Raw genomic sequence first — 27,384 nt, forward strand, 5'->3', positions numbered from 1 at the left:
TGGTATGTGTGTACTTTTCTTGTGAACGTGAACTGCAATTTTTTTTAAACACAAAGGAGTTCAAAATCTTTGGGCAATGAGTGTATATAAGAGCCTTTAATGAAAAATGTGAGTGGAAAAAGTAGTGGGTAAAATGATTTTGTTATGAGAGACTAAAATTGATACAGTAAAAAAAGGTTTTGTAGAAATTACCTTCAGTGATCTTGCTGTAATATTTGTAAGTGGGAAAACAATATTCCAAAATATTCCAGTTGTCTTCAGAGTTTTTTCAGTTAAGACTATATGTAGGGTTATAGCAATGAAAGAGATTTTAGGGAACAGCAACCTTTCCTTCATGACAATGAGCTCACAGCAGTGTTTGACATGTTCATAGTTAATTTCCAGTTGCTAATGACCAAGGGCTTGATGGGAAATGTAGTCCTTTCCTGCTCTAGGGCCAGTTCTCTAAGCAGTGAATGGGCCACAGAACTGCAGCATCCAGGATACCTTGGGCTCCCCCAGCACGGCACGGTGAGGAGCAAGGGAGAGTAACCAGACACAGGGCTAAGATGCGTTCGCACCCTTCACGCCCCCCTTGTGTACAGGCCTCAGAACAATTGTTTGTGCTTTACAGGAGCCGGAACTCTCTTTAAAATACAAAAGGAAGAATTTGACCTGTACGTGTTAAACTAGACATTCCATGATTAGTTGAGCTGGAAAATATGTCTGACAGTTTTAGCTGCTGAGAAGTACGGTGAGTGAGGTATGACTCATTAAAGCAACATGCCCTACCTCCCCGTTAGTCAGTTAACACCCTGAAGAGCATAGCAACTAGTTTGATCCATAGTGGATGGAATTAGTATTCCATTCTACCCTTAACAGTGGCCTGTACTCAGCACTTCAGAAGAAGGTACGAGACACACCGAAGTTATGGCTTGACACTGGGAAAGTTCCTTCCTAACTCTCATTCATTTGAGGTTGGCATAAGCCCTGAACCAAAAAAGCAATGGTACGCTTCACATGCAGAAGTCAGTCAAGATTGAATGCTGACAAAGTTTGAGCCAGAGACAGTTTAGACCACTGATGTGCAACCTAGGCTAGTGAGTAGGCCGTGTGAATGGCCCTCCTCTATCTCAGTGGGCCACAATGTTGTCCCAACCAAAATGGTCTCCCAGGAGAGGGTAATTTTGCTAACTGCACTTGCGCATCTAGAATTTGTGGGGTGGCCCAATGGAACTACAGCAGCCCTTTGATTGGATGCAGAGGAAGCGCCTGGCTCTCTCAGTGAGAAGGAACAATGAATAATTGACAATGAACCAAGAATGACTTTGTTGACACAGGAGTGAGTAAAGGGTATGTGTGCACCTGAATTTTTAACCCATGTTAACTAACTTGACTGCAAATTGAGCGTAGACTCAACACAAACATTTGCTGTTAGGAGTGTGGGATCCTAACAAAAGGTGGTAGTAGCCTGGGGTAAACATGAGCAACCCAAAAATGTTGTACCTTAGAACAACCATTTGTGTCACTAGGATTGATAATCAAATTAGCTCAAATGGTGTTCATTACCATTCAGAGTTGGCTAAAAGTTAACATGCAGCCTTGCTCAAGGTCCTCAAGATGCCAAATTGCTCCTCCTCAGAGGTTATGATGAACCAATCACACAGCATGAGTCATGCATGGTTTACTAAAATACCCCATGCATCTTTCATGGAGCCTTTGGGGCTGATCCAAATGTTGTCCTCAATGAAAAGCTTCCTAATAAGTTGAGTGGGTTTTGGATCAAGCCCTGGCTTCTTTAGGGTATTTCTTCTCAATGGGGAAGATCAGCTATGGTGGATCTTCTGGGGTTGGATTTAGCACATCTGGTAGGGATGCGCTCAGTCGACCTCACAGGGTACCCCCGTTGGCATCGGTACTTTTGTTCCTTGCGAGGAGTGAGGGAAGTGGACGAGAGTGTTTGCTCCCGTCGGCCTCCTTCAGGGGAGATGTCACAGAAGCTCAAATTAAAGTCCTGTGACTCCAGCTACATAATTAACATAGCTGGAGTACGGTATCTTAATATGACCTTCCTCTGTCATGTAGACCTGGCCTGGGGAAGCCAGCAGGCTTGGTGTGAGTGTTGTAAAGCAACATAAGAATAAATCTAGGTACAAAATTCCCCCAATGAGGAAACACACTTAATAGTGGTGATGGACAATCGCACACACCAGTTAAAGGTGAAATCCACTCCAGTGCAAAAGGCAAGGCCTGAACTATGCCTGATGAAGCCCTCTGCAAAAGAGGGAATTTTGCCAAGAACGATGAAGCAGCATCATGTGTGTCCTGTGGGTGTAATTAAGGATCACTTCTAAATGGCGCTCCTGAATCCAATTGTTACAGGGAATCATTGAGAAGGAGCAGACGCGCCAGCTGGGTGTCCCACTTTCTTCCAGTAGCCTCTGCAGCCTCATAAATCATCTTGCCTCGGTGTGCCAGGCAGCAAGAGCGACTCCCGTTTTGGTCAGACGCTCTTTTAGATACAGAACAGTGCAATAAGGGCCTGAGTCAGACACTGGGGTCAACCTGAAATAACTTCCACCAACTTCAATGAAGATAGGCTGGCCCCCATGTAGTAGCTAAGATCAGGTCCTAACTGCAAAAGTCATTGAGGGAGATCCCAAATACTGAAGTAGTTTTCAGGTGCATTAATTAGGCCTTTTAGGTTATGAAGCTCAGCTCACCTTCAAAAAGTAGCTGAACATTTCAGCTTCACTTTAATTTCTGTGACGCAATGACCCCTTCAAAGCAGAAGCCCATTCCAAGCAGTTGCACTAGAGGTTAAGGAGCATGATTGTTCCCGCAGCAAATACACCCACGTCCCAAGCCCCGCTGATGTTTTCTCACCTTGTGTAATTGTGAATTGCTGACACACAGGCTGGATCAGAAAACTGCAGTATCAGGAAAAATCTTGTTAAAGAAGCTTGTCTTGTGTTTTCATGCTGCCGCTTCCACTGGGTCTTCTTTTCTTAAAGCTCATGAGCCCGTTTTATGTCTTACCTGTCACACGTTTTACGTGCCTTGGCGTATATTAGTCTCTGAGGCGTAGCCATGTTAGCGTGTAGCTTCGCAAATAACAGGCAGTCGTGTGGCACCTTAGAGACTAACAAATTTCCTGGGTAAAATCCACTTTTTTGGATGAAAAGTGGAGAGAAAAACCAGAATCCATGAGGGGGGAGAGAAAAACGAAAGGGTTACCGGTCACGAGTAAGACCAGTTAGTGAAGCAAATTAAGTAGGATATGTCCCATTCCTGAGAATATCAAAGGTGGGGAAATTGCCCTCGTAATTCATAAGGTAAGATCTCTAGTCAGTCCACTGTTAAAGGTATCAACTTTGCAAACGAATTCCAATTCAGAGGTCTCCCTCTGTAATCGTGTGGTTAAATTCTTTCATAGAACTATGGCTACTTTTAAATCCATCATTGAATGTCCAGGGAGGTTAAAGTGTTCCCCTATAGGTTTATGCGTGGTCACATTCTTGATGTTGGATTTACGTCCATGCGTTCTTTGGCACACAGACTGTCCAGTTTGTCCAATGTACATGGCGGGCGTGTGTGTGTGGCTGGCACACATCACATTAATGTGCAGGTGTATGAGCCACGGTGGAGTGTGGCTGATGTGGATAGGTCCTATGGTGGTATCACTTGTAGAGATATGTGGACAGAGTTGACAATGGGTTTGCTGCAGGGATAGGATCCTGGGTTGATGTTTCTGTTTATTATTTGTATTGTGGTTCACCAAGCATCCTCAATTGTGGACTATACCTTGTTGTATAGACACAACAAAAAGAGGTTTCCCTGTCCCACAGAGTTAACTATGAAAGTAACTTAGGCTGAGCTTGGTGAGTCGGAGGGGCCAGTTCAGAAACCCTTATAAACAGGAAGGCAAATTCATCCGTAGCATAAGGATTTCATACCAGCCAGAGTTGTTATGCTGTGGTCATCACCCTGGCAGTCCCACGGGAGTCTCTGTCTCTGTGGTAGCAAATTCACGTGAGCCACTTCAGTGGCCGTTCAGGAGATGCTCAGGAAACAGCTGTTCTAGCACTGCAGGCATCTCATCTTCTTCTTCACTTGCAAAGGAGCTGCAACACTGAGTAGTGGCAGCAACATGGCTGAAGCAGCTGGTCCCTAACTACTTCCCTTGGGTGCTGCCTGTCACTGCGCACCGTTAATAGAAAGTAAGGCCGAACAAATCTTTGTGTAGTTTTTCCCTTCTCCAGAAACTTCAACTCTAATAATTTATCTGCATTACCGATTATTTTAAATAGTTTATTTTGCATGCCAATAGCAGGTTTTGTCTGAGAATATGCTGTTGTAATCTTACAATGATGGGGAGCGAATATTGTGCAGTGGGAGCTGAATTCCCTATAGATTTTGCCAGCTTTTAATCACATCTTCCTTTAGCAAAGCCTAGAGGTGAGTGTGACAGTTTCTGGGACAACATTATAAATTCGTGCCCACTAATGAGACAGTCTGTGCATCAGATGCATTTGGCCTAAACTGTTTAGAAATTGCAAGACTCCTCTCTCGTGTCTCTGCGATCGTGGCGTGGGTGTTCCACGGTGAATGCTGATGTGATTGTCTCGCTAATCCACAGGTGCTTGCCTTTCCACTTTGAAAGGTTCTAATTTCAAAGGCCCCGAACCTGAGAGGTATTTAGGTGCCTAACTCACACTGAAATTAATGGGCGTTCGGTGCCTAAATATTTTTGGAGATCTGCACAAAGGTCATTTCTCCCTTCTGCCATGCATCTTGGAACAGAAGATGTGAGATGAGGAGCTGTGTTTAAAATACATCCGTTTAGTCTAGTCTGTCCCAAAGGGTGTTCAGTGGAACCCCAGGGTTCCTTGAAGTGAAAGCAAGGGTTCTGTGGGAAAATTCCATTACGATAACAACTTTTGGTTTACAAATATTACGCATTTATTAAATTTTTTAAAAACAAGTTTCTTTTGTGTTTGCCAGGATAAGTGTCCCTGTGTAATGCCAGCTTAGCCAGAGAGCTGGGTGATGACGTCAGTACTCAGCATGGCATATATCACATGTTATATGACACCATAAATCCCCATACTCTCCTCTAAATTAAATGGGATTTTTTTGTTTTTAAATGTGTGCAGTTAAATTGAATGTTGATCTCATGACCTTGTTTACCAGTTGTTGTTATTCTTACTTATTTGGGGTCTGCTTTTTCACCTCTCTATATAAGTGACTGTTATTAGGAGTTCCGCAAAATCCTTTCATGTTTAAAAGGGTTCCGTGGCCACATAAAATTGGGAACCACTGGTTTAGTCCATTAAAAAGGAAAAAGCTGGAGGAGGGGAAAAGGGAAAATTACGCACACCCACCCATGTCTCCCCACACAACCCCAAAGCATGGTGGAGCTGGTTGAACATTCAATGTCATTTCAAAGTTTTTAAACATAATGGGAGAAGAGGGAAATCAAAATCCTCATCAGTTTTTCTCCACTAACAGCGCTCTAATGTCTCTAATTGGAAGTACAGGTTTCCCAGCATGCTGCTGCGCTGAAGACGAATCACTGCTCTTATTCTGAGATGTATGCTTGCTCAAGGAAGGTTTAAATGGGGTGGGGTGGGGACAAGTGAGTGGGTGTAATGGCACAAAAATATATTTTTATCCCCCCTCAACATTATTTTGAACTGTGGAATGAAAATTTTACATTTTGTATAGCGCCAATAAATCCACATCACCGAGAAATAGAGAAAAGTGCGTCTGCATGTGTGAGAGATTCTCTGTACTTCTGTAGTATGTAAATGAGTGATGATTTTTTTTTTTCCCTCTTTGTCGTCTAAGGTGTACAATGACTCTTGGTAACCTTGAGCTATAGCGGCTGCCCTCTCTGTTGTTTTCTGTTCCTGGCTGTCTTAATAGCCAAAGACAGCATCCTGCTTTGCCATGATGGAAAGTGACAGTGACTGTTAAAATTCTAGGCACTGCTGAAACTGTAGATGAACAAAATTCTCACATCATCCTTGAGCGTATTGCAGTGCTCTCTGTAAGTTTTGTGTGTTGGTTTTTTTTTTTTCGTTTTGTTTAAATAACAGAAATTCAGGAAAATTAAATATGTCCAAGATGTGTGAAAATAAAAGCAGCTGTCTCAAGCCTAACTTGGTATTTTCTTTCACTCTTATGTCTCTGTCAAATTCTCTGCTGGTCCCATTAATGAGAGAGAGGTGAACTCAGGTTGGAATTATTTGCAATTTAATATTCTCCACTCCATCCCCTGCCACCCTCTGCTGGGTGGAACTTTATAACACTCCCCAGATGTCAGAATTTGAGGGCATTACCCCTCTTGTCCCAAGTAAACATTTAATTACAACATAGAGAGTGCCTCGTTTCCATCTACGCAAAGGCCTTTATGCTGCCGTGGATGTAAATGGAATTCATGCCCATCTTAAGGCTGATCTGCCCTGTAAATGAGATTCTGATCCGGACAATGATGACACTGTTTCATGGATCAGGTCTCCAGTGGGTTTACTCATTTTCTGTGCGTTCTGGTTTCTTTTGTGGCGTGGGGGAACAGGGGGCTGATGGAGTGTGTGTTACATCTACGGCTGTTGAAGTGTGGGGAAGAGGGGTAAACGGGGCAGCTGTCCCAGGACCTGGTAATGTAAAAGGGCTCTGGGCGTGCCGGCGCTGCTACCTCAGCTATGGCAACATCCAGAACTTTGGGCCCTTTACCTTGCCACCATGTGCCCTGTGGCACTGAAGGGCCAGCTGGTTGGGGGAATTTAGCCCCCCAGTCCTATCCCTTCTGCCCAAGGCCTCATCCCTTCTGAGGGGCCCGGAGCCAGCTCCCTGCAAGGCCCAGCGATGTCTCTCGTCAGCCCTGCTTATGTCTGTCTATCTCAGGTAAAGTTTCTGAGGGGGACTCAGCAAGGGAGCTGACAGAGCTCTTGGAGCTGGGAATTCAATTAGTGAAGCTTATTTCCTGACAAGTTGACTCTACCCTGCAGTGGGCACCGTGGCTTAACGTGTGCAGTCTGCTGCTCAGAAATGCTAAAATCAAGAGTGACCTTTGGTGTCTGAGTCCCTGGTGTACATTATCAGGACTGCCTGTTTCATGGAGGGGGGGTGTCAACGGAGGGACAGGATGTACCGAGATAGAGCGATTGCGTTTGGGAGCAAATTAAGATCTTATCCCCTGTACAGAAAGTTCCTGGCCTTGGACAGTCCGTCACCACCAACGCAGCTGAGACCTTTCTGCTATAATACTTTGTAACGGGCAAACGTGGTGTGATGAGCTGGCATTCAGACTGCAAGATTGTCTTCTGCTTGGGAAAGGTCTGTGAACTTGGGTATGATGTCTCTGTGCACTGTTGAAATAACCACGAAAGCTGACTCCTTGAGGGAGAGCTCTGATCAAAATGAATGAATGCCCCCTTCTATCTTATCCCCTGTATTTGCCTAGATCAGGGGCCAGCGACCTTTCCAAGGCAGAGGGACGAAATTTGACCTTTTGACTTCTATGTACAGTCCAAATGTCAGTCATACTTTAAAAGTCACTAATTGTCCGACTTACAACGGCTTTGTTAATAAATAGATGAAAGAGGCAGAGCTTTACCGTTTTGGTGGTGGTTGGTGGCATTAGCTGGTCCTTTGTTAATCCACAGGTGGCCTGGCTTTAAGCAAGCTCCTGGCTGCAAGGGAGAGGAGGGGTTGGGCTGAGCCTCCGCCTTGCGTGTCAATAAAAATCAGCTCGTGTCCCACTCTTTGCACCGGTGCCGGGAATTGCTGGCCCCGGCCTAAATTCTTAATGGGCTTCCAGCCATTGTACTGTCTAACAGAGAGCCCACCCTAAATTCTGACTCACGCAGGGACAATGTCCACTCATGCTTGCTTTCCGCTACTAACTGTGCAGTTTTGCATGAATGATGCACCTGAATATCCAAACAGCACTGTTAGACTTGCACACCTAAAGCTCAGCTATTGCTGGTGCTGTGTTACAGGGATCATCTGTCCCTGAAGCAAAATGCTTATATGTAGATAATCCAACCATGATCCCCAGCTGTACAGAAACTTTTTTGCAACCTATGTGCTAGTGCGTGTGTGTGTAACATTAACATGAATAAATTTTTTAAACCTGAACCTCTCCCAGCTGCTCTGGATGCTTCTTTTAATTGTGCCCAATGGTGGCTCTTCCCAATAGCCTTTTAAAGTGTGGGCCTATCAGCATGGTTGCACAGATGACCAAATAAAACCAGGCACAGTGAAGGGATAGGCAGGCTATAATTCAGTCATAGGGGCAGTTTTATGCTGTCCCCTACAGAAATATTGTCTCACTCAGCACAAGGAGAAGGCAATTGATTTGCATTCAGATATATCGATTTCCCTGTCATTTAGGCTGTATTCAGCAAGCTTCTCACCCCCCCCTCACCCCCTACCTTCCTACGCACTTTGGTCTGTAGTACTAGTAATAATAGTCCTCACAGGTTGCATTGCTACAGCGGCTTCATTTAAGAAATCTAAATTGTGGTAGGACCTGATCTAGTGCCCCTTGCAGACACCAGGCTTTGGATCATACCCTTAGACGTTATGGCTGAGCTTGGCCAAGTTGCTTAAGGGATTTCAAGGTCAAACTCCAATTTAAAGTTAATGCAAATTGGGCACTTGAACACTATCGCAGCATCCCCATAACTAACTAAGGAGACTCTTTGGAGGTTGTGACTTGCCTGAGGCGCACAGCAAGCGATCAGCACTGGACTCTGCAGCCGGTGGGCCTCCCAGGTCAAACATGCACAGTCCAGAATTCATTAGGTTCTTCTGGGGAGACCTTTTTTCATTAGCATTTCTCAGTTCCTTTGACCATGTTGCTATCAACCCTGAAAGCCAGAGGGTGACTGAATTGCACAGTTCTAAGTGACGGGGCTGTCCTGATTTCTGTTAGCGGGTGCACAGACTGTTGTTTCTTGCAAAGCTGTTGGGGCCGTGCATTTCAAAATTTTCCTTCTCTTGTTGGCAAGTTGCACTGCAGCATCGGATGAGGCAGAGGCAGTCGGGATAACAGCCACTGCCCGTGCTTTGGTTTTGTGGTTACCAGGTCTGGTGTTGTTTGTAAATACATGGCAATCATCTGTCAGTTCGCACTGCACTCTCCCCCACCAAATGCTTGTGACCTGGAAGATTCACACCGTAATTCCCCCAGCCCCTTTCCCTTGTATGCCATTATGATTGTTCTTCCTTTGTTGCTAACATTTATTTAGAAGCTGATAATTTTTCTGGTGCCCTCTTTGTGACTCTGCCAGATGCTCTCTCTCTCCCTAGCTACCTGAGTAATTGTACTAGTGGAATGAAGCATTCTGACTGCAGAATTCCCTCTTCCCTCTTATCAGCAGACTCCGGATGCAGTGTAGCTGCTGAAGTCCTTGGAGGCTGCGTGGCTTAGCTGTCCTGTGTACAAGGTTAAGAGAATCAATTTCCTTCATCCTTAGTCATAGACTGGTGCTGAGGAAAACCCTTTGAGGAGTGCCGGAGCTGCAGAGGATGGCTCTGGAGCCGTGTTCCTGTAATCTTTTCTGTCCATGTGCAGATATTTTACCCCATCCATGTGAGGAGTGAATTTTATGTGCATCATTAGGAGAAACACAAACCTAGCTGTGGAAACCCTGCTAAGTGTAACCCACAAACCTGGGGGTGGGGTTCACTGTCCCACGTAGTGGCACTTAGACCTAATAAATTATTTTGTTAGTCTTTGAAGTGCTATAGAACTGCTTTTTTTGATTTGTGAAGATACAGACTAACACGGCCACGGGTAGTCACAGACAGAGAACGAATTCTACAGCCTTAGCTGAGAGCCAGCTGGTTCTTAGCTCAAACTGTAGAGCAGGGGTCAGCGATCCCTGGCACAGGTGCCAAGAATGGCACGCGCGCCGATTTTCATTGGTATGCGAGGCAGGAGCTCAGCCCTGCCCCTCCTTCCCCATGCAGCTGGGAACTTGCTCAAAGTCGTGCTGCCTGTGGATTAACGAAAGACCAGCTAATGCCACCAACTACCACCTAAACAGTAAAGATCTGCATCTGAATTGATTTATTGGTGAAGCTGTTGTAAATAGGGCTATTAGTGGAGTTTAAAAAGTATCACTGGCACTCGGACTGTACATGGGGTCAAAAGGTCAAATTTCCGCACCATGCCTTGGAAAGGTTGCTGACCCCTGCTGTGGAGGTTCCTGTACTCAGTTTCAGAGGTCTCCAGTTCCAGTCAGCCTGTTGGCAGTTGCATTAAGTATCTGGGTTGCATTTGAATCTCTCCTGACCAGGTGCATGGCTTACAGGGAGAGCCGCTCCGGAGTCAAACCACAAACACCCTGACGGTTCAGTGCGTGAAATTGAATGGCGGCGGTCCCATAGAGTTTGTGGGCCAGGATTTCAACCAGGTATTCAGATCTGTTGGCTTTTGCTTTGGCTCATTCTCTTGGTACGGGCCAGCTGCAAAATTCTGAGCTCGATGTCAGCTGGGATCCTGACCATCCCTGCATTTGGACCTGGGGTTTGGTTTGAGGTGCATCTGCGTGATATCAGACAAAAGAACAACTCTGGTAATAAACACTGGAAGTTGCCAGGCCTGTTTGCTGCCCCTAGACAGGATATATCTTTAATGCACTGGTTTCTCTCTCTTGTTCTACTGCATCTCTGCCTAAGTGGATGTGCCTTCATGTTGAAGTACCGACCCTGCACAAGGCTGCTCAGATCAGGAGGTCTGGCTGGGTCACACCCAGCTTGGCATGTGTTGAGTTATTTTTGCAGAGGTGACACTTTATCTGTTTGCGTGTTCAGGATGCAACACAAATGTGTCTCCTGGGGAGGAAACAACTTACGGTATGTGATCAGAGTCATGCCACGTACTGCACCGTGTGGGTTTATGCCCAGTGTTTCCTGTAAGCTGAGTACTTGGGCAGTTACCCAGGAGAGTTTCAGGTGCAGCCCAGGTGATTAGCAGAGTGCCTACAGCTGGCAGTGTGTCTCTACTGGTGGTGCACATGCCTTGGTGCACATAACAAAATTTATTCTGCCCATAGGTGAAAAAATTAGAGCGAACCCTGGTTATGCCCTGCAAACATATCAGCCAGCCACTTTGACTGCAGAGAGGAGGGCTCTGAAGGAATGGAAAACTCCCTTTAATGGGCTATATGTTTTATTTCACCTGCCGAAATGTCACACTGGTGAAACTGCTGTGGGCTGGGCAGGATTTGTTGGAACCCGAGTCCATCTCTCTGCAGCAGCCAGACACCACATGACTCTCCCCTCATGCTGGCGGCTGTCACATCCTTAATGTGAGACATCCGCTTGATGAGATGCTGTTTCTCATTAGCATCAGGGCCCTTTGGAAGGGGTGAGAGGGCATCCCTGAGAGAGTTTTGGGCAAGGGCTGTTTAATGATTAACGCCTGTGGAGAGCTGCAGAACCTCCCATTTCCTTCACACTGTATCATTCAGTTTGTTAAAAGAGCGGGATGCTTATAATAATCGAGGATAATGGCTAATTAGCAATGGTAGTGCATGCAATTGCTGTGTCCTTTATCTACTCCTGTGTGTTTGAAACCTACAGCTTGTCACTTTCCAGGCTGTGAATTTATGTGTATTAGAGGTCCCAGTCTGATAAGGAGACCTGTCTTGGGGTCTGCTATACAAGCCTGGAACATGGATTGCAGTCAAGATTTACACATGCAGATTCAGAATCTTGTCTGCAAATATTTTTAAGATATGATCCTTTAAATTTTGTCCTCTCAATTGACCTCGTTTTTTGCCTTTTAAAAATTCTCGTGGTAGCTTGTAATTTTTTGCTCATACTGAGTCACAGCCTCCTGGGAGAATGGATACAGATACATAGATCAGATAAGCCAGGGGGTGGTGGTGGGGCAGATAATTGTATCGTTCTTGATGGAAAACCTGATGCAGGGCATATATCACTTTTATGCACTCTTCTGATCTCAGGGGCTTTTGCCCGTTGCACAAGTTTGAGGTGCTTCAGAGTTGGTCTAAACCAGTGCTTCTTAACCAGGGGTCCAAGTACATGTGGGTTTACTTAGTGGTCTTCTGTGGGTACATGAGCTTCTCTAGCTATTTGGCTATTTTACAACCCGCTGTACTTCATAAGCACTACCAAAGGCTGCACAGACTAGAGTTTCATACAGGCCATGGCTTGTGTATACTGCTCTACATACTAGCCACTGAAATAACATTCTTGCCCATAAGTTAAGGAAATATGGATTGGATTCATGGACTATAAGATGGATAGAAAACTGGCTTTACGGGCATGCCCAACAGGTAGTGGTTATGGCTCAATATCTGGACGGCAGTTGGTTTCAAGCGGAGTACCGCAAGGCTTGGTTCTGAGGCTGGTGTTGTTCAACATCTTTGTTAATGACCTGGATGAGGGACTGGACTGCACCCTCAGCAAGTTTGCGGACAATACAAAACTTGGGGGAGAGGTAGATACATTGAAGGGTAGAGAGAGGATCCAGAGAGACCTGGATAAATTGGAGGATCGGACCAAAAGAAAATTGATGTGGTTCAACACGGAGGAGTGTTGAGTCCTGCACTTGAGACGGAAGAATCCCAAGCATTGTTATAGGCTGGGGACCGACTGGCTCAGCAGCAGTACGGCAGAAAGTGACCTAGTGGTTATGGTGGATGAAAGGGTAAACAGTGTGCCCTCGTAGCCAGGAAGGCTAATGGCATATTAGGGTGCATTAGAAGGAGCATTTCGAGCAAATCTAGAGAAGTGGTTGTTCCCTTCTATTTGGCACTGGTGAGGCCACATCTGGAATATTGTGTCCAGTTTTGGGCCCCCCAATATAGAAAGGATGTGGATGTGCTGGAGCAGGTTCAGCAGAGGGCAACAGAAATGATTAAGGGGCTGGAACACATGACCTATTCGGAGAGGCTGAGGGATTTGGGCTTGTTTAGTTTACAGAAGAGAAGACTAAGGGGTGATTTAATAGCAGCCTTCAACTTTCTGAAGGGGAGCTCTAAAGAGGATGGTGAGAAACTGTTCTCAGTGAAGCGGGTCTTTGTCAACGAAAGCTTATGCTCCAAAATATCTGTTAGTCTATAAGGTGCCACAGGAGCTGCTTCTTGTTCTTGAAGATACAGAGTAACACAGCTACCTCTCTAATACTTGTGCTCAGTGGTGTCAGATAGCAGAACAAGGAGCAATGGTCTGAAGCTAAAGAAGCGGAGGTAAAGGTTGGATATCAGGAAAAACTACTTCACCAGGAGGGTGATGAAGCACTGGAATGCGTTACCTAGGAGGTGGTAGATTCTCCATCCCTAGAGGTTTGTAAGTCCTGGCTTGACAGGGTCCTGGCTGGGATGATCTAGTGTGGGTTGATCCTGCTTGAAGCAGGGGGCTGGACTAGGTGACCTCCTGAGGTTCCTTCTTGCCCTGTGATTCTATAAGTGCAATATTTATATTGATTTATTTTTAATTATATGGTAAAAATGAGAACATACGGATTTTTTCAGTAACAGTGTGTTGTGACACTTTTGTGTTTTATATGTCTGATTTTGTAAGCAACTAGTTTTTAAGTGACATGAAACATGGGGGTACACAGGACAAATCAGGCTTTTAAAAGGGGTACCGCAGTCTAGAAAGGTTGAAAGCCAGTGCTCTAAGGCTGTGGTTACACTGCAGGGTTTTTCTGAAATAGCTTACAAGTTATTTCTGAATAGAGCATTCACACTCCAAGAGCATTTTGAAATTGAGCATTCACACTGGAGTATCCAATTTCAGATACCTTTCTGGAGGCCAGTTAAGTCCTAATTAACTGTGCTTAGTACACACCGAGTCAATTTTGAAATTGAAAAGGGGCAGGGTGGGGGTGTTGGCAAAAGTCGTTCGTTTTGGTGGATATACTGTTTTGAGTTAAATACTCTGTTACACCAGAATAACAAGCTTTAAAGTGGGGATGCAAGTTTTTTCCCTCCCCCCCGGGAAAAATGGTTTTTTCCACCCAAAAAAAAAAAACAAGTATAAAGCAGCTGAATCAGGGACAGGATGTGTCTTCCAGAGTGTGAATGTATAGAACATGCATTGCCATTGTGTAGGCAATATGCTGAAGTGCTTTTCAAAGTCCTGAAGTAAAAGATGACATTAAGCAAGGAAACAGCATACAGTACCAATATTAATATCCCTTGTGAATGCGTGTGAAGATTGTACTCCACTCTGCATACCAGCTGAATTAAAATAAAAAATCCCGAATAAATGCCAGGCCTGATTCCCTCTGACTTACACCCATCTAACATACCATTGGCTTCAGATGAGTTGCTCCTAATTTACACTTAGTGAGAGGATAGTCAGGGCCCAAAAGCTGTGCAGATGAATACTAAACCGAGGCACGTTTATGTGGGAAGCATTCACATTAGAAAGCACGTACACACAAATTCCCTTTGCATCCCATCATGTAATGCAGCTTTATGAGTTTTGCCTCTTAAATGCAGGGGGAAAGCAGGACAAACAAACCCAAGCACAATAGGACTATGAACAATGCATCCAATATTCTTCATCTTTCTGTTCATGTATAATGAGCCCAAGCCGACTCTGTACAAAGACCTTTTCTTGCCTTCTTGTGAAGGAGAGTAATTTCACCCTCTTCTCACTTGCCAGATTCCTGATACTGGTTCTTTATGCTATTCACAATGGAGAGGTTTGTTGTTGACTATATGTAATGAATCCCAGCACTCACTGAGCATGGTACGCCTGTCCCTGTTTTTGTTCTTCTAAGGGTAAATATTCAGCAAAATTCAATGGAAAGCTACATTGTGGAGCCTGACAGGAGTTGCAACTAATGGCTTTTTTTTCATTGGGATTTAGTTGCTAATTAAAGGTGTGACTGTGTGATCGCAGTGACATTGGTGTAAAACAGGCGTCACACCAGACAAATCGGTGAGGGTAATGTGAAGGCCAGGATTATGGAGGTTTCAGCAACAATTGCTCTGTGCCTTTCGTGATTTGCATTCATGCAAAATGGGGCTGAAAGGCAACTAGATGATAGCACTTGGAATCTGTTGTGCATGGGGTGGTTGGGCACGTTCCACAGGCCCTGATTATTATCAATAAACATCATTATTTTTATTACCATGGTGCCTAGAAGCCCCAGCTGTGGACTGGGATGCCAATATACTAGGTACTACCATTGCTTGCCGACGCTGGTTGTCATCTGGTAACTTCACTGATGTAGTGGAATTATTCCTGGTTTATATTGATGTAGGTGATCAGGATCTGGCTTTGTCGTCATTGCTGAAAAGATGATTTTTTTTTTTTTTATTTCATGGTGATGATTGTGAATTCCAAGGTAAAAACCACAGTGAAAACCTGGCATTTTTTTGCTTCACCATAAGGTCAGTTAAGCAGTCAGCACTATAACCCCACAGGCAGTGTTTCCTGTGAGCTGAGTGCTTGGACGGCCACCCGGGAGAGAGTCAGGTGCTGCCCAGCTGATTAGAAGAGCACCCACTGCCACCCACATCGGGCAGCGTGTATTTCTAGTGGTGGTGCACATCCACGCATGTTTTGGTGCACAGAGCAAAATTTATTCTGCCCCAGATGGAAAAAAAATGAGAGGGAGCACTGACCATGGGAGGTTGACGTCACCTAATTTACCTCATATAAGTGCCTCTTCTTCCCTGTGTGTTTATCTCAGGATGGTTCACGTATGTTACTTAACCTGAGGTAAAAAAATTCCAAAAGCAGGAAACCCTTATTCCACATCGTTCAGCGGCGTTATTTCTATGGGATTCGGTAGAAGAGGCGTGACTGGGGAGGAACAAAACTCAGTGGCATCTTTCTTTTGCTGACATTGCTTGGCGCTCTGGGGATGTCCTTGTTTAAACTAAGGTGATGCACTCCCTTAAAATGCCCCTGTGGCACAGGTTGAGCGCTGCTGCTGTAGCACTTCCATGCAGACATGGTAGCAGGAGGGGTTCCCCTGTTGGTGTACTTAATCCCCCTGCTGGAGAGCCGGTAGTTACAGTGACAGAAGGATTTTTCCCTTGACCTTGTGCTGCTCATAGCGAGGGTTAGACACAGCTGTGTCTCACAGGGCTTTGGATTTTCCACACCCTGAGAGGCATAGCTATGCTGAGGGAGGTTTTTAATATAGTCCAGCCCCAATGCTGCTTTATACCTCTCTAGCCGTGTAAAGAAGTGTTCAATTACCTCTTGGTTGGAGGCTGTAAGTACTACAGTTGCATTTCCCTAAACTGCGACTGTCTGGTCAGGTGACCAGCAGGACCACAGATGTTCCCAGGCCAGAGAGCCCCTGGTGGCTGAGAGTCAGGCAGCAGGAGATCTGGCAGCTCAGCACCAGACAGGGTTGGGAATACTGGCTGTGACAGCCCGGCAGGGGAGCCAAAGCTGGTTGGGGCTGCCCAGCAGGGGAGTCAGGGCCTGTTAGACATCATGTGCTAGATTGTCAGCTCGTGTAAATCAGCGTGGCACCATTCGCTTCAAAGAAATTATGCTGATTTTCACCAGCTAAGTACTGGGCCTTGCAAATGTAAACCAGGAGAATTCAGTTTTGAGTACTGGGACATTTGTAGCATCCAGCCCAAGAGGATAAGCTCTGTAGAGCTGGATGAGCAAATGTGGTGTGCAGTGACAATTAGCAAGACAGCCTGCTAATCTCTTGCTAAGTCTGAAGCCTGGTTTACACCTAAAACTTAAGCTGATGTAGCTACTTTGCTCAGGCATGTGGGGGGAGAAATCACTTCCTGGAGAGATGTAGTTAAACTGAACTAAATCCTGATCGAGATTTGACAAGGTCGATGGAGAATTCGTCCATCTGCCTGACGACCATCTCTTGAGGGGTTGGATTTAGTGCAGAGATGGAAGACCCCCTTCCATCGTCATAGTGTCTACGTAACCCACACACATAGGGGTGTGGTTCACTGTTCCATATATCGGAGAGGTAGCTGTGTTAGTCTGTATCTTTGAGAACAAGAAGTCCTGTGGCACCTTATAGACTAGCAGGTATATTGGAGCATAAGCTCTCATGCACGCATCTGATGCAGTGGGTCCTTGCCCACGAAAGCTTATGCTCCAAAATATCTATTAGTCTATAAGATGCCACAGGACTTCTTGTTGTTCTGTGTACTGGCACCTAGCCCACTGACACAGACAAAGCACGAGTCTTCCCTTAGCTGAGGGCCAGCTGGCTTTTAGCTCAAACTGTAGATGTGCCTGCACTAAGCTCCAGAGGACCCAGGTTTGAATCCACCTGTGGGTGGTTACATCTACACCTCTGTGCTAACAGTGGCATCACTGTTGTAGTGCTTGTAGTACAGATGTAGCCTTAGTCCCTCTCAGCTGAGGTGTTTTAAAATCAAGAGCTAAAGGTCATAATTTTAGTTGTCAGGAAATTCTGGTAGTTGTATCTGCAGAGGCTCTGTGGTTACGTGCAGTGGTTCTCAACCAGGGTTATATGTCTATCACCTCATCTAGATATGCCCCTAGTTTTACAACAGGCTACGTAAAAAGCACTACCAGAGTCAGTATACACTACAATTCCAAACGGTGACTTGTTTTAAACTAGGGGTGTTAAAATGAGTATCTGGTTAAATTATAGGGCTTAACCAGTTAACTGTTCTAATTTAGGGCCTGCTGCCCAGCCTGGCTGCAGCCATGGGGTCCCACCTCCAGACTTCCAGCCCCTCTGCAGCTGGGGCTGCCCTAGCCCAGAGTGGCAGGACTCTGCTGGAGTTCACCCGCAGGCCAGTAGCCTCATGCTGCCCATATACTTACTGTTCAACAATTTAACATCCCTATTTTACACTGCTCTGTTTCCTATCTGCTGAAAGGCAAGTACAGTGTTTGCATTTCAGTCACCTAATTTTTATGGTAAAAATGAGAAAGTAAGTCATTTTTCAGTCCTCGCAAGTTTTCTTGGTCTGATTTTGTAAGTAAGTTGTGTTTTTTAAAGTCAGGTGGCACTTGGGATACGCAAGACAAATCAAACTCCTCAACAGGGGGTAGCAATCTGGAAAGACTGAGAGCCACTGGCCTGGTAGATAGGGAACCTTGTGAGGTTTTGGGTTTTCTTCCTGGCTCTGTTGCTGATGGTGTGTGTGACCTTGAGCACGTCACTTCCCCCTCTATACCTCTGTTTCCTTCGTCTTGAATGCAAGTCTTCGGGGTCATCCGTCCCATACTATGTGATTATACAGGCTCTTGCACAATGGTCTTGGTTGGGGCTGTTTTGGCGCTGCTGTAATACAAACTACAGGTTGAACCTCTCCAATCCGGCACTCTTTCATCTGGCAGCATCCGTAATCTGGCATGGTTTTAGTTAGCTGGAAAATCAGTCATCTTGGGTGTGGCCAAGTTTCCCACAGCCCCAGAAGTTTGTTTACAGCCACCACACCTGGCTCTTGGTGTTTGTTCTGTGTGGTCATTTAGCTGTAATTTACCCCAGATGTCTTCTAAGAGCCTGGAGTAGGTCTACACAGCAAAGTTATTTCACAATAACTCTCCTAGCATCTGCACAACAATGCTGGTGTTTTGAAAAAATTAGAAATAGCACTCGGCTTATTTTGAAATAGGTAAACCTCGTTCTACGAGGAATAGCACCTGTATTGAAACAGCTATTTTGAAATAGGGGCTGCGTTAGACAGGGAATAGAGCCTATTTCGAAATAAGCTGTAGGGTGTCCAATGGCTCTGTTTTGAAACAGACTCTATGTGTGTAGACGCTATATTTCGAAGTAGCTAAGTGCTACTTTGAATGCATTTTGGCCATGTCTACACTAGCACACTACGTCGAAGTAGCCTATTTCGAAGTAAGAACATCGAAATAGGCTACTTCAACACGTATCGTCTACACATCCTCTGGGGCTGGGGCTGTCGACATTCATCATCGAAATAGAGATGGGGAACATCGAAAGGAGCTGCCCCCGAAGGAAATGCGGGGCGTCCACACACACAAGCACTCCCCATCGAAATAAGGGACCAGCAAAGCCTGTGGATGGGGCCACAGGCTGGACTAGCCCTTCTGGGGCAACAGCAAGCCACTCCCTTAAAGGGCCCCTCCCAGACACACTCAGCCTGCACAGCATGAGGTCTGCACAGCCGACAACCAGTTGCAGACCCCGTGCACACAGCATGGACCTCCAGCTGCTGCAGCAGCAGCAGCAGCAGCAGCAGCCAGAAGCCCTGGGCTAAGGGCTGCTGCACACGGCGACCACAGAGCCCCGTAGAGGCTGGACAGAGCATCTCTCAACCCCTCAGCTGATGGCTACCTTGGAGGACCTCACTATTTCAGCGTAGCGGGATGCAGATTGTCTACACACGCACTACTTCGACGTTGAACATCGAAGTAGGGAGCTATTCCCATCTTCGGATAGGAATAGCGATTTCGACATCTCGCTGCCTAATGTCGATTTCAACGTCAAAATAGCACACGGCGCGTGTAGATCCAACGTGTGCTATTTCGACATTGTGCCAGCTGCTTCGAAGTAGCTGGTTAGTGTAGACGCACCCTTTGTGTGTAGCAGCGTTATTTCAAAATAAGCTCTTCCAGAATATCTTATTTTGAAAGAAGGTTGCCATGTAGGCATACCCTAGTGAGCAGTGAAAGTGTCGGTAATGCTGCTAGACAATACTGATCTCCCAGGGTCTGGCAATTTCTCTCGTATGGCACTGGCTGGGTCCTGAAGGTACCGGACTAGAGCGATACAACCTGTACTAGCGAAAGGGTCTCTAGCTGAAATGAAGTGCACAGCTGATCAATGGGAGCTTTGCATTCTGATTGCTTTTCTCTTCCTTCCTTCTTCCTTTCTTTAGAAATTGGCAGCCGAGTGCCAGAGTGCAGGTTACCCTGGAACCCTGATTCCCTATAAGTGCGATCTGTCCAACGAAGAGGAGATCCTCTCTATGTTCTCTGCAATCAAGACTCTGCATCAAGGGGTTGATGTGTGCATTAACAACGCTGGCTTGGCTCGCCCTGAGCCCCTGCTCTCTGGGAGAACAGAGGGTTGGAGGATGATGATAGATGTGAGTAGTACGCAGAGGGAAGAGGGGATTTGTGGTGGACTGGGCGGAGAGATGCTTGGTCACAGCAAAGACTCACATTTGGAGGCAGTGATAAATGTGTCCTGCTGGCTGGGTGCTAAGGGCGGGAATATATGTTTTGCCTGATTCTTGAACCACCTGGAATGTGGGTGTGATTAGAGTAGGAGAGAGACAGTGGGAATAGAGAGCAGAAAGGCCAGGAAGTCTTGATTGGAAGCATGGGGTGAAAAATGGAGCAGAGACCAGGTGGAGTGAAAACCAAATACACTTGAACCTCCTTAACTTGTCTGTAGTCTGTGAACACCAGTGGGTCAGACCCCTGCCTGGCTGGAGCACCATAATGATACTAACAACAAAATACATTTAAATACAGTGCAACAAAGCAAAATGCACGCATAGGTCTATGCACTGTGCTGTCTAGCACCAATTTAATCTGTAAACCTGAACCTCTCCGGTCAATATTTGCTGCCAAGCATAGACCCAGTTGAGGAAAGCCAGCGAATTTAGGAACACATTCTTAACTTCAAGCATGTGAGAGTTAAACGTGCTTAGCTTGAAGTGCGTGCCTAAGTGGCATGTTGAATAAGGATGCTTTCCTGAACTGGGCTCCGAGAGGGAACTACAGGTTGAACCTCTCTATTCCAGCACTCTGTCATGCGGCAACATCCATAAGCCAGCATGATTTTAGGAAGCTGGACGACCACTTATAATAGGTGTGGCCAAGTTTCCCATGGTCCCATAAAGTTTGTTTACAGCCACTGTCAGTGTTCTGTACTGTTATTTAGCTATAATTTACCCCAAAATGCTTTCTAAGAGCCCAGTCAGCAGTGGAAGAGTTGGTAACGCTGCTAGAGAATATTGGTCTCCTGTGGTCCAGCAAATTCTCTGGTTTGGCACCAGTCAGTTCCCGAGCATGCTGAGCTAGAGAGGTTGTAGTAGTAGCAGGTTTTTTTTTTTTTTTTTGCTTAACTACCTACTTATAATGCTAAAAAGAAAATAACAGTTTAAAGAGAGTGCGTTAGGATTTATCTTATGACATGTTACACACGTACAGTACTCGGTACTGGCTTTAGTCATTGACTCTGGTTACCCTTCATTATGGCAAACACCCATGGTCTGGGAAATTCCATAATCCGGTGTGGCCTGTTTCCCAAAATTGCTGGATTAAAGATATTCAAGTGCACAAAGAGACAGTGGGGGAATGAGGAGCAGGGCTGGGGAGAGGGCACCCTAATTAAAAGCACACACAGTGATATATCAGGCAAGGTATTTACATGCCCTTAATTTCTCTAATATCTGGGCACCTCACCATGATTAATGGATTTTACCTTTAGGACACTCCTGTGAGGTAGGAAGATGCTGTTGTAGGAGCCCAGGCATGAGGCAGACTATGTCTTACCCAAGGTCACACAGACAGGCTGTGGCGGAGCCAATAATCAAACCCAGCTCTGAATCACAGCCCAGTGTCCTGGCTATTCGACCACCCTCTCTTTCTTGATATCCTGTTGGTATTCACTTGTCCCAGCCTAGCTTGGGGTGGGAAGTGATTACTTTGTCCCTATGCAGTCCTCAGCACAGGTTTTTCTCTACTCAGAAAATATGTTTTGGCTTTAAATGAGATAATCTTGTGGCAGCCCCATTCCAAAATACCCATTTTTAGAACAGGCGCTGTTCCTCGTAGCACGAGGTTTACAGAATTCGAAATAAGCCATCCGCCATTCTGAAATTATTTCAAAATAGCTGTTTTGCTGCATAGATGCTCGCAGAGTTATTTCAGTATCGCGGCTGGTATTCCAAAATAACTTTGCTGTGTAGACGCATCTTAAGCATATGTCTAGACTGCAACCACTAGCTACAGCTGCACTAGTTTTGCAGACAAAACATCTGGTCCTGACTCCTGTTGGAGTCAAGATACAGACCTAGATGGATCTCAGGTCTCACCCTGTCGGGCAGTTTCTAGGTTCCTAACTCAGTGATGTCTGTAAATCAGGCATGGAGGGCTTGATTACAAATACGCAAAAGGCCCTTTTAAGCCATGTTGGCAGCATAAAGTGCCTTTAAAATGGGTGGGAATATCCCTTAGTCCAAAAATAGCCACCTAGTGCCTCGTGCACAGAGGACCTCCTTGGACAGTGCGATGAGCAGAGGCAGATCAGTGTCGTCCTTGGTGTATATGGCATTACAACTATTCCCTGCTTCCTGGGGCTCACAGAACAGGACTATGTTGAAAGCAGTCACTAGGCAGAGGTTTGCCAGGCTCCTGCATGGCTCTAGGCTATAGGGAGTGCAATGGTGGTTTAAAGTCACCCTCTTGCCCTGACCCTAGGTGCAAGAACAGAGCAACTGAGACCCAGAGCCTGAGGTTTTTATCATTCCTCTATGGGTGCACTCCCATCATCGTTAGCAGGAGCGTGTCTTGGAGAAAACCTGAGATTTGACTGGTATTACACCAAGGTCTTGTCTTAACTTCCCCCTCACTATGTGTCCTATAGTTGTACAGGTTGAGCCTCTCTAGTCCGGCACGCTCTCATCTGGCAACATCTGTAATTCAGCATGATTTTAGTTAGCCAGATTACCAAGTCTTCCAGGGTCCTATAAAGTTTGTTTACTATCATGAGTCCTGGCTCTCAGTGTTCTGGGCTGTTATTTAGCTGTAATGTACCCCTAAATGTCTTCCAAGAGCTCAGTAAACAGTGGAAGTGTTGGAAGTGCTGCTAGACAGTATTGACCTCCCGTGGTCCTGCAAATTCTCTCATTCAGCACCAGTCAAGTCCCAAGGTTGCCCAACTAGAGAGGTCCAACCAGTACTTTGTCGCCAGTTGGATGGGCAGAAAAATGGCCTCTTGCCAATCCATTGCAGAGATCTGCTTATTAGGAGAAAGATATTGGTCGCATATCTCTGAGCTGATCCTATTTTGGGACTTGCAGAAAATCACCCCACCCCGCTTTACCAATCTCTCTTTATTGAGTTTCATTGCTTTGAATCTCTCCAAGTTCAGCCTCGCTAAGCAGCGGACACATTGAAAAGGTCAGAAATGAGAACTGTCAGATCCCAGGCAAGATGGATCAAAGGCAAATAATCCCTCTGATCAAAAATTGGAAAGGCTTTACAAGTGGCAGAGCAGGTCCTCGGCTGGTGTTAATCAGGATAATTCTGTTCACTTGGATGGCGTGATGCTGATTGGACACCAGCTATTCATCTAGCTCCTCAAATCATAGGGAGGATGAGAACAACGTTTGGTTGCTCAGCATGGCTCACTTTCAAAGGTAGAGTGCAGCTCCCGGCTGGGACGTAAACTGGGTGTGAGTTTTTCAGCAGCGTTCATATGACTGAGAAATATAAATCCCAGTGGGTTTTTGATAATCTCATCCCAATCTCAACATCCAATGACCCGTTATGGGACGGCTCTCCATTATCACAAGGTGACGGCTTTGGAATAGGTGCCCCTTGAAAGCATTGGCAACTGGTAAAGGGGATGCTCAGAGCTAAGCTCCTCGAAAGGGAAAGGGGCAGGAGACAGGTGTGAGAAACAGGGTCCCAGGGGTGCCAGTGCCAGTCAGTCACTTAGGGTGAACTGTATAGAATGTCAGCCAATCCCCAAAGCTGGTGGTTGTTCCAATATTTAGATTTACCAAGTCAGCACCAAACAGCCTCTGATTCCCCCTGGATACCCAGAAGCCAACATCACAGTCCCCTTAAAACAACCCAGCCTCGGGCTTTCACCCAGAAACCCAAGTCAAATAAATTTCTCCCAATCCCAAAGGTCATTGAATATTTCAGCTCTTCCCTCAAATACACTCTTATAGCCAATTCTTCTTAACTACACTGAAGTGTATTAAAAAGAGAGCGTGTTGGTTAAAAGATCAATGTACAGACAAACATATATTTAATTCTTGAGGTTCAGATACACAATAGAGATGGTGATCTTGTATTTGTGAAGACTTCTTTTAAAAAAAACTCCAGATTATATAGTCCAATGTCCATATCCAGGATGATTCCTGCCAATGACTGGGACCTCAGTCCTTAAAGCTTAGTTTTCCCCTGTATGAAACTTAAAGCAGATCTGAGACCTCAAGTTAATGTCCATTATAGGGGCAATGGGGGATCCTGGGATCTCATTTCTTATGGCTAGCGGCTTTCACCATGAACAGCCAAACAGGTAGGAGCAAAAAGGGATAAGGACCCAAGTGGGTTTTATATACATTTCAAGCAGCCTCTTGACCATTCAGTCCTGGAAAAACAACAGGCTTCTGATGTGACCTTCTGTTTCCCAAACATTATGGTAATAACATAAGGTAATTTATCCGTTGAACAGTTTATCACAGACTTTAAAGATCCACATAGAGAACGAAATTATTTCATGCAAGGTTCATTTAAATGTTAATATTTCCTTTGATCTCCTACTCAACATCTTTAGTAATAGACAGGAACTGTCTGTCTGCGCGGCTCACAACTTAAAGATGGAAGTAAACACTTGTAAGTAGTATTACCTCTAATTTCTGACAACACAGGTTTGCATTTTAAAGTTCTGTCCAAACTAGCACTGATTGGTCCTAATTATCATTTGCCTACTATTCTCACATGCCTCCAGCCTGCTGACAGGGGTGGGAGAGTGGGAGGGAGGAAGGCCAGGCAATTCAAATGGGCCTGAAGCCCTGGGCCCTTTAATTGCTGCCAGAGTGCAGCAAGGTGCACTCCAGGCAGCTCTGAGGGCTAGAACGTGAGGTGCACCATGGTCAGGGCTGGCTCCCCTACCCCCGCCCCTTCTGCCTGAAGCCCCGCCCCTTCCAGGATTGTGCCCTGGCCCAGCAAGCCTGTCTGCCTAGGATTGTTTAACCCTTTGTGGTCATGCGTCCTGCACGTCATGAGATTTTTTCCCACTATATGACAGTGGTACTAACCCTGGTTTGTGAGGTTCTGTTATACCCAGGGTAACGTCCCACCAGGACTGTACTCTCACCTGTCATGTCCATCCTCACCAGCTTAAAGACTCTGGCCCAGTTCCTCAAAGGCATCTCGGTGCCTCACTCACTGAAATAGGCATCTAGTAATCTTTGGGCCCCCAGTGTGGTGCTTTAACCACTGGGCCATCCTTCCTCTCATTTTGTAGAATCCTAGGATTGGAAGGGACTTTGAGAGGTCATCTAGTCCACTCCCTTGCTCTCAAGGCAGGATAAAATATTATCTAGACAGTTTCTAACAGGTGTTAGTCTTACTTGCTCTTAAAAAATGTCCTATCTCCTTTCCCGCGGTTTAGGAGTTTTCCATTCTTCTCTCTATTCTTGCAGCTTGTTTATAATACTGGGCTCTAAAAGAGACCAGACTAAACTCTTCTCAGCCTTCCACATTCTTCTTGGGAGAATCTGGAGCCATGTCCTCTATACACACTTTATTTTACCCGCATTCTTTGAACAACTCCTTCACATTTTACCCACTGACCTTTACAGCTGTAAATTCAAGCTGAACCTTCTGGCCACTCCACGCGGGCTACATTCCAGCCTAGGGGCAAGAGATTAGTGTTCACATACCATCCCATTCAGTAACTGTTGCGTGGTGCAGGGTCCTGGCTCTCTGAGTTTTTTGATTGTTGTTCATTGACCGAGGATACTTTTTGCAGTGTGTTAACTATACCTCTTTGTTTTTGCTCTTGATGTTATTGCTACCTCGCAGACTGGTACAACGGATGGTGGCGTTGCTGCTCTGGGTGTTCCCTTTCTTGCTATTCCTCCCACGTCCTGTAACCCTCAGTTGCTGTCTTAAACCTAATTATTGCAAGAGAGGCTATTGCAACCATCCCTGGGTCAGACGAGTTGTTTTCCTCCAGGCCAGAGTCAGCGTCCTCCTGTGTGTTACACAATGTCCCCACCGTTGAAAAACTTACAATGTAAATAGACAAGATAAGCACCATGTGGGGAAACTGAGGCAATGGGGGGCAACATCATCTTAGTTACTCAGGAGCTCAGTGTCAGTGCTGGGAAGAGCACCCTGGGCTCCTGTCCTGCAAGCCAGCGCCAGGTGTACAGGGCACGGCTCCTAGCGGGACCTGCCCTGCACTGTGAGCCTCAGCTGTGCAGGGGCAGCAGCTGGTACAAGTTCCAGGGCTGGCCCTGGAAGTGTCGTGCGTTTGTGTGTGCACAAAGCAAGCATATAGTACTGTGTGAGGCATGTTTTTACAGAGGCCAATGAAATTGGTAGCTCTGGAACACACTGGCAGATATTGTCAGAAGATCTAACGTTCTCCTGTTGAGACTTCCACTATGGAAGATGCTTGTGAGCCTCAGGATGAGCAAAGCAAGCACTGGCAGCTGCTGTTTTGCCTTGGCCCAGCTGAGTTGTGGAGGCTTTTTGCTGCTGTGGATCCATTTTTCTACACTTGTCACTCGGGCAGTGCAGTTAATAACATCCATAGTGTAGTGGGTATTTTATTCCTAATGGTAAACCATTTACATTTTGGCATTCCATTCCCTGCAGTAGAACAACATGTTGTAAATCACTCTGTGTTGCAAGACAATGATGGTTTTAGCTTGCGACATTAAACGTGGCAGACATGTCCCCTGTTCTTGCTCCTTCAAATAGCCTCATAGTGAAGCAAGCTGTCAGCTCCCCAGCTTGCTCAAGCTGGCCCAGCTCTATTGACTTCAGTGGGATAATGATAATTTACATTAGCTGAGCCATTATATGCATGACTTTACTGCTTCACAAAGAGTGCTGTGGAAGCTTTTTGTGCTACTAAAAGCCAAAATCAGTATCTCAAAAGGCTTTTTTTTGGCTGTTCATTTAAAATGTGGACTGAAACAATCCAGTCACGCTTTCCTTGACCTTGCAAACTGTGAAATGGAATAGATTTGAAAATACCTTGTTTATTCTGGGCTTTACTCCAGCCCTGGAATACACAGCAACTTTGGTGCGACCTCTGGATACTGTCTCCCCCACATAACCAAGGTAAATGTTTAACCCAGTCTGTGGGGATTTTATCCTCAAGTTCCCAATGTGCTGGCTGAATGCCTAGGCAGTATTTATATGCTCAGCCAATGTGTAGTTTTATTTTTTTCTATTATTAATTCATAGAATCCTAGGGCTGGAAGGGACCTTAGGAGGTCATCAAGTCCAGGCCCCTGCTTAAAGTAGGATCAACCCCAACTAAATCATGACAGCAAGGACTTTGTCAAGCTGGGGTTTAAAACCTCTAGGGATGGAGACTCCACCACCTCTCTAGGTAACACATTCCAGTGCTTCACCACCCTCCTAGTGAAATAGTTTTTTCCTAATATCCAACCTAGACCTCCCGCTCTGTGACTTGAGACCATTGCTCCTCCTTCTGTCATCTGTCACCACTGACAACAG

The 27,384-nt window shown here is 45.7% G+C and overlaps 1 protein-coding gene across 1 annotated transcript in view; it reads left to right on the forward strand.

Annotated features, from left to right (window-relative positions):
* The window catches only part of DHRS11 (dehydrogenase/reductase 11), a 58,803-nt gene that overhangs the window by 20,027 nt on the left and 11,392 nt on the right, over positions 1 to 27,384 (forward strand). The window contains exon 2 of the mRNA XM_075013734.1: positions 19,812 to 20,021. Within this exon, the coding sequence (XP_074869835.1) occupies positions 19,812 to 20,021 (210 nt within the window). The remainder of the gene's footprint in view (positions 1 to 19,811; positions 20,022 to 27,384) is intronic.

This window comes from Carettochelys insculpta, chromosome 19, assembly GCF_033958435.1.
Source record: "Carettochelys insculpta isolate YL-2023 chromosome 19, ASM3395843v1, whole genome shotgun sequence".
NCBI classification, from domain to species: Eukaryota; Metazoa; Chordata; order Testudines; family Carettochelyidae; genus Carettochelys; species Carettochelys insculpta.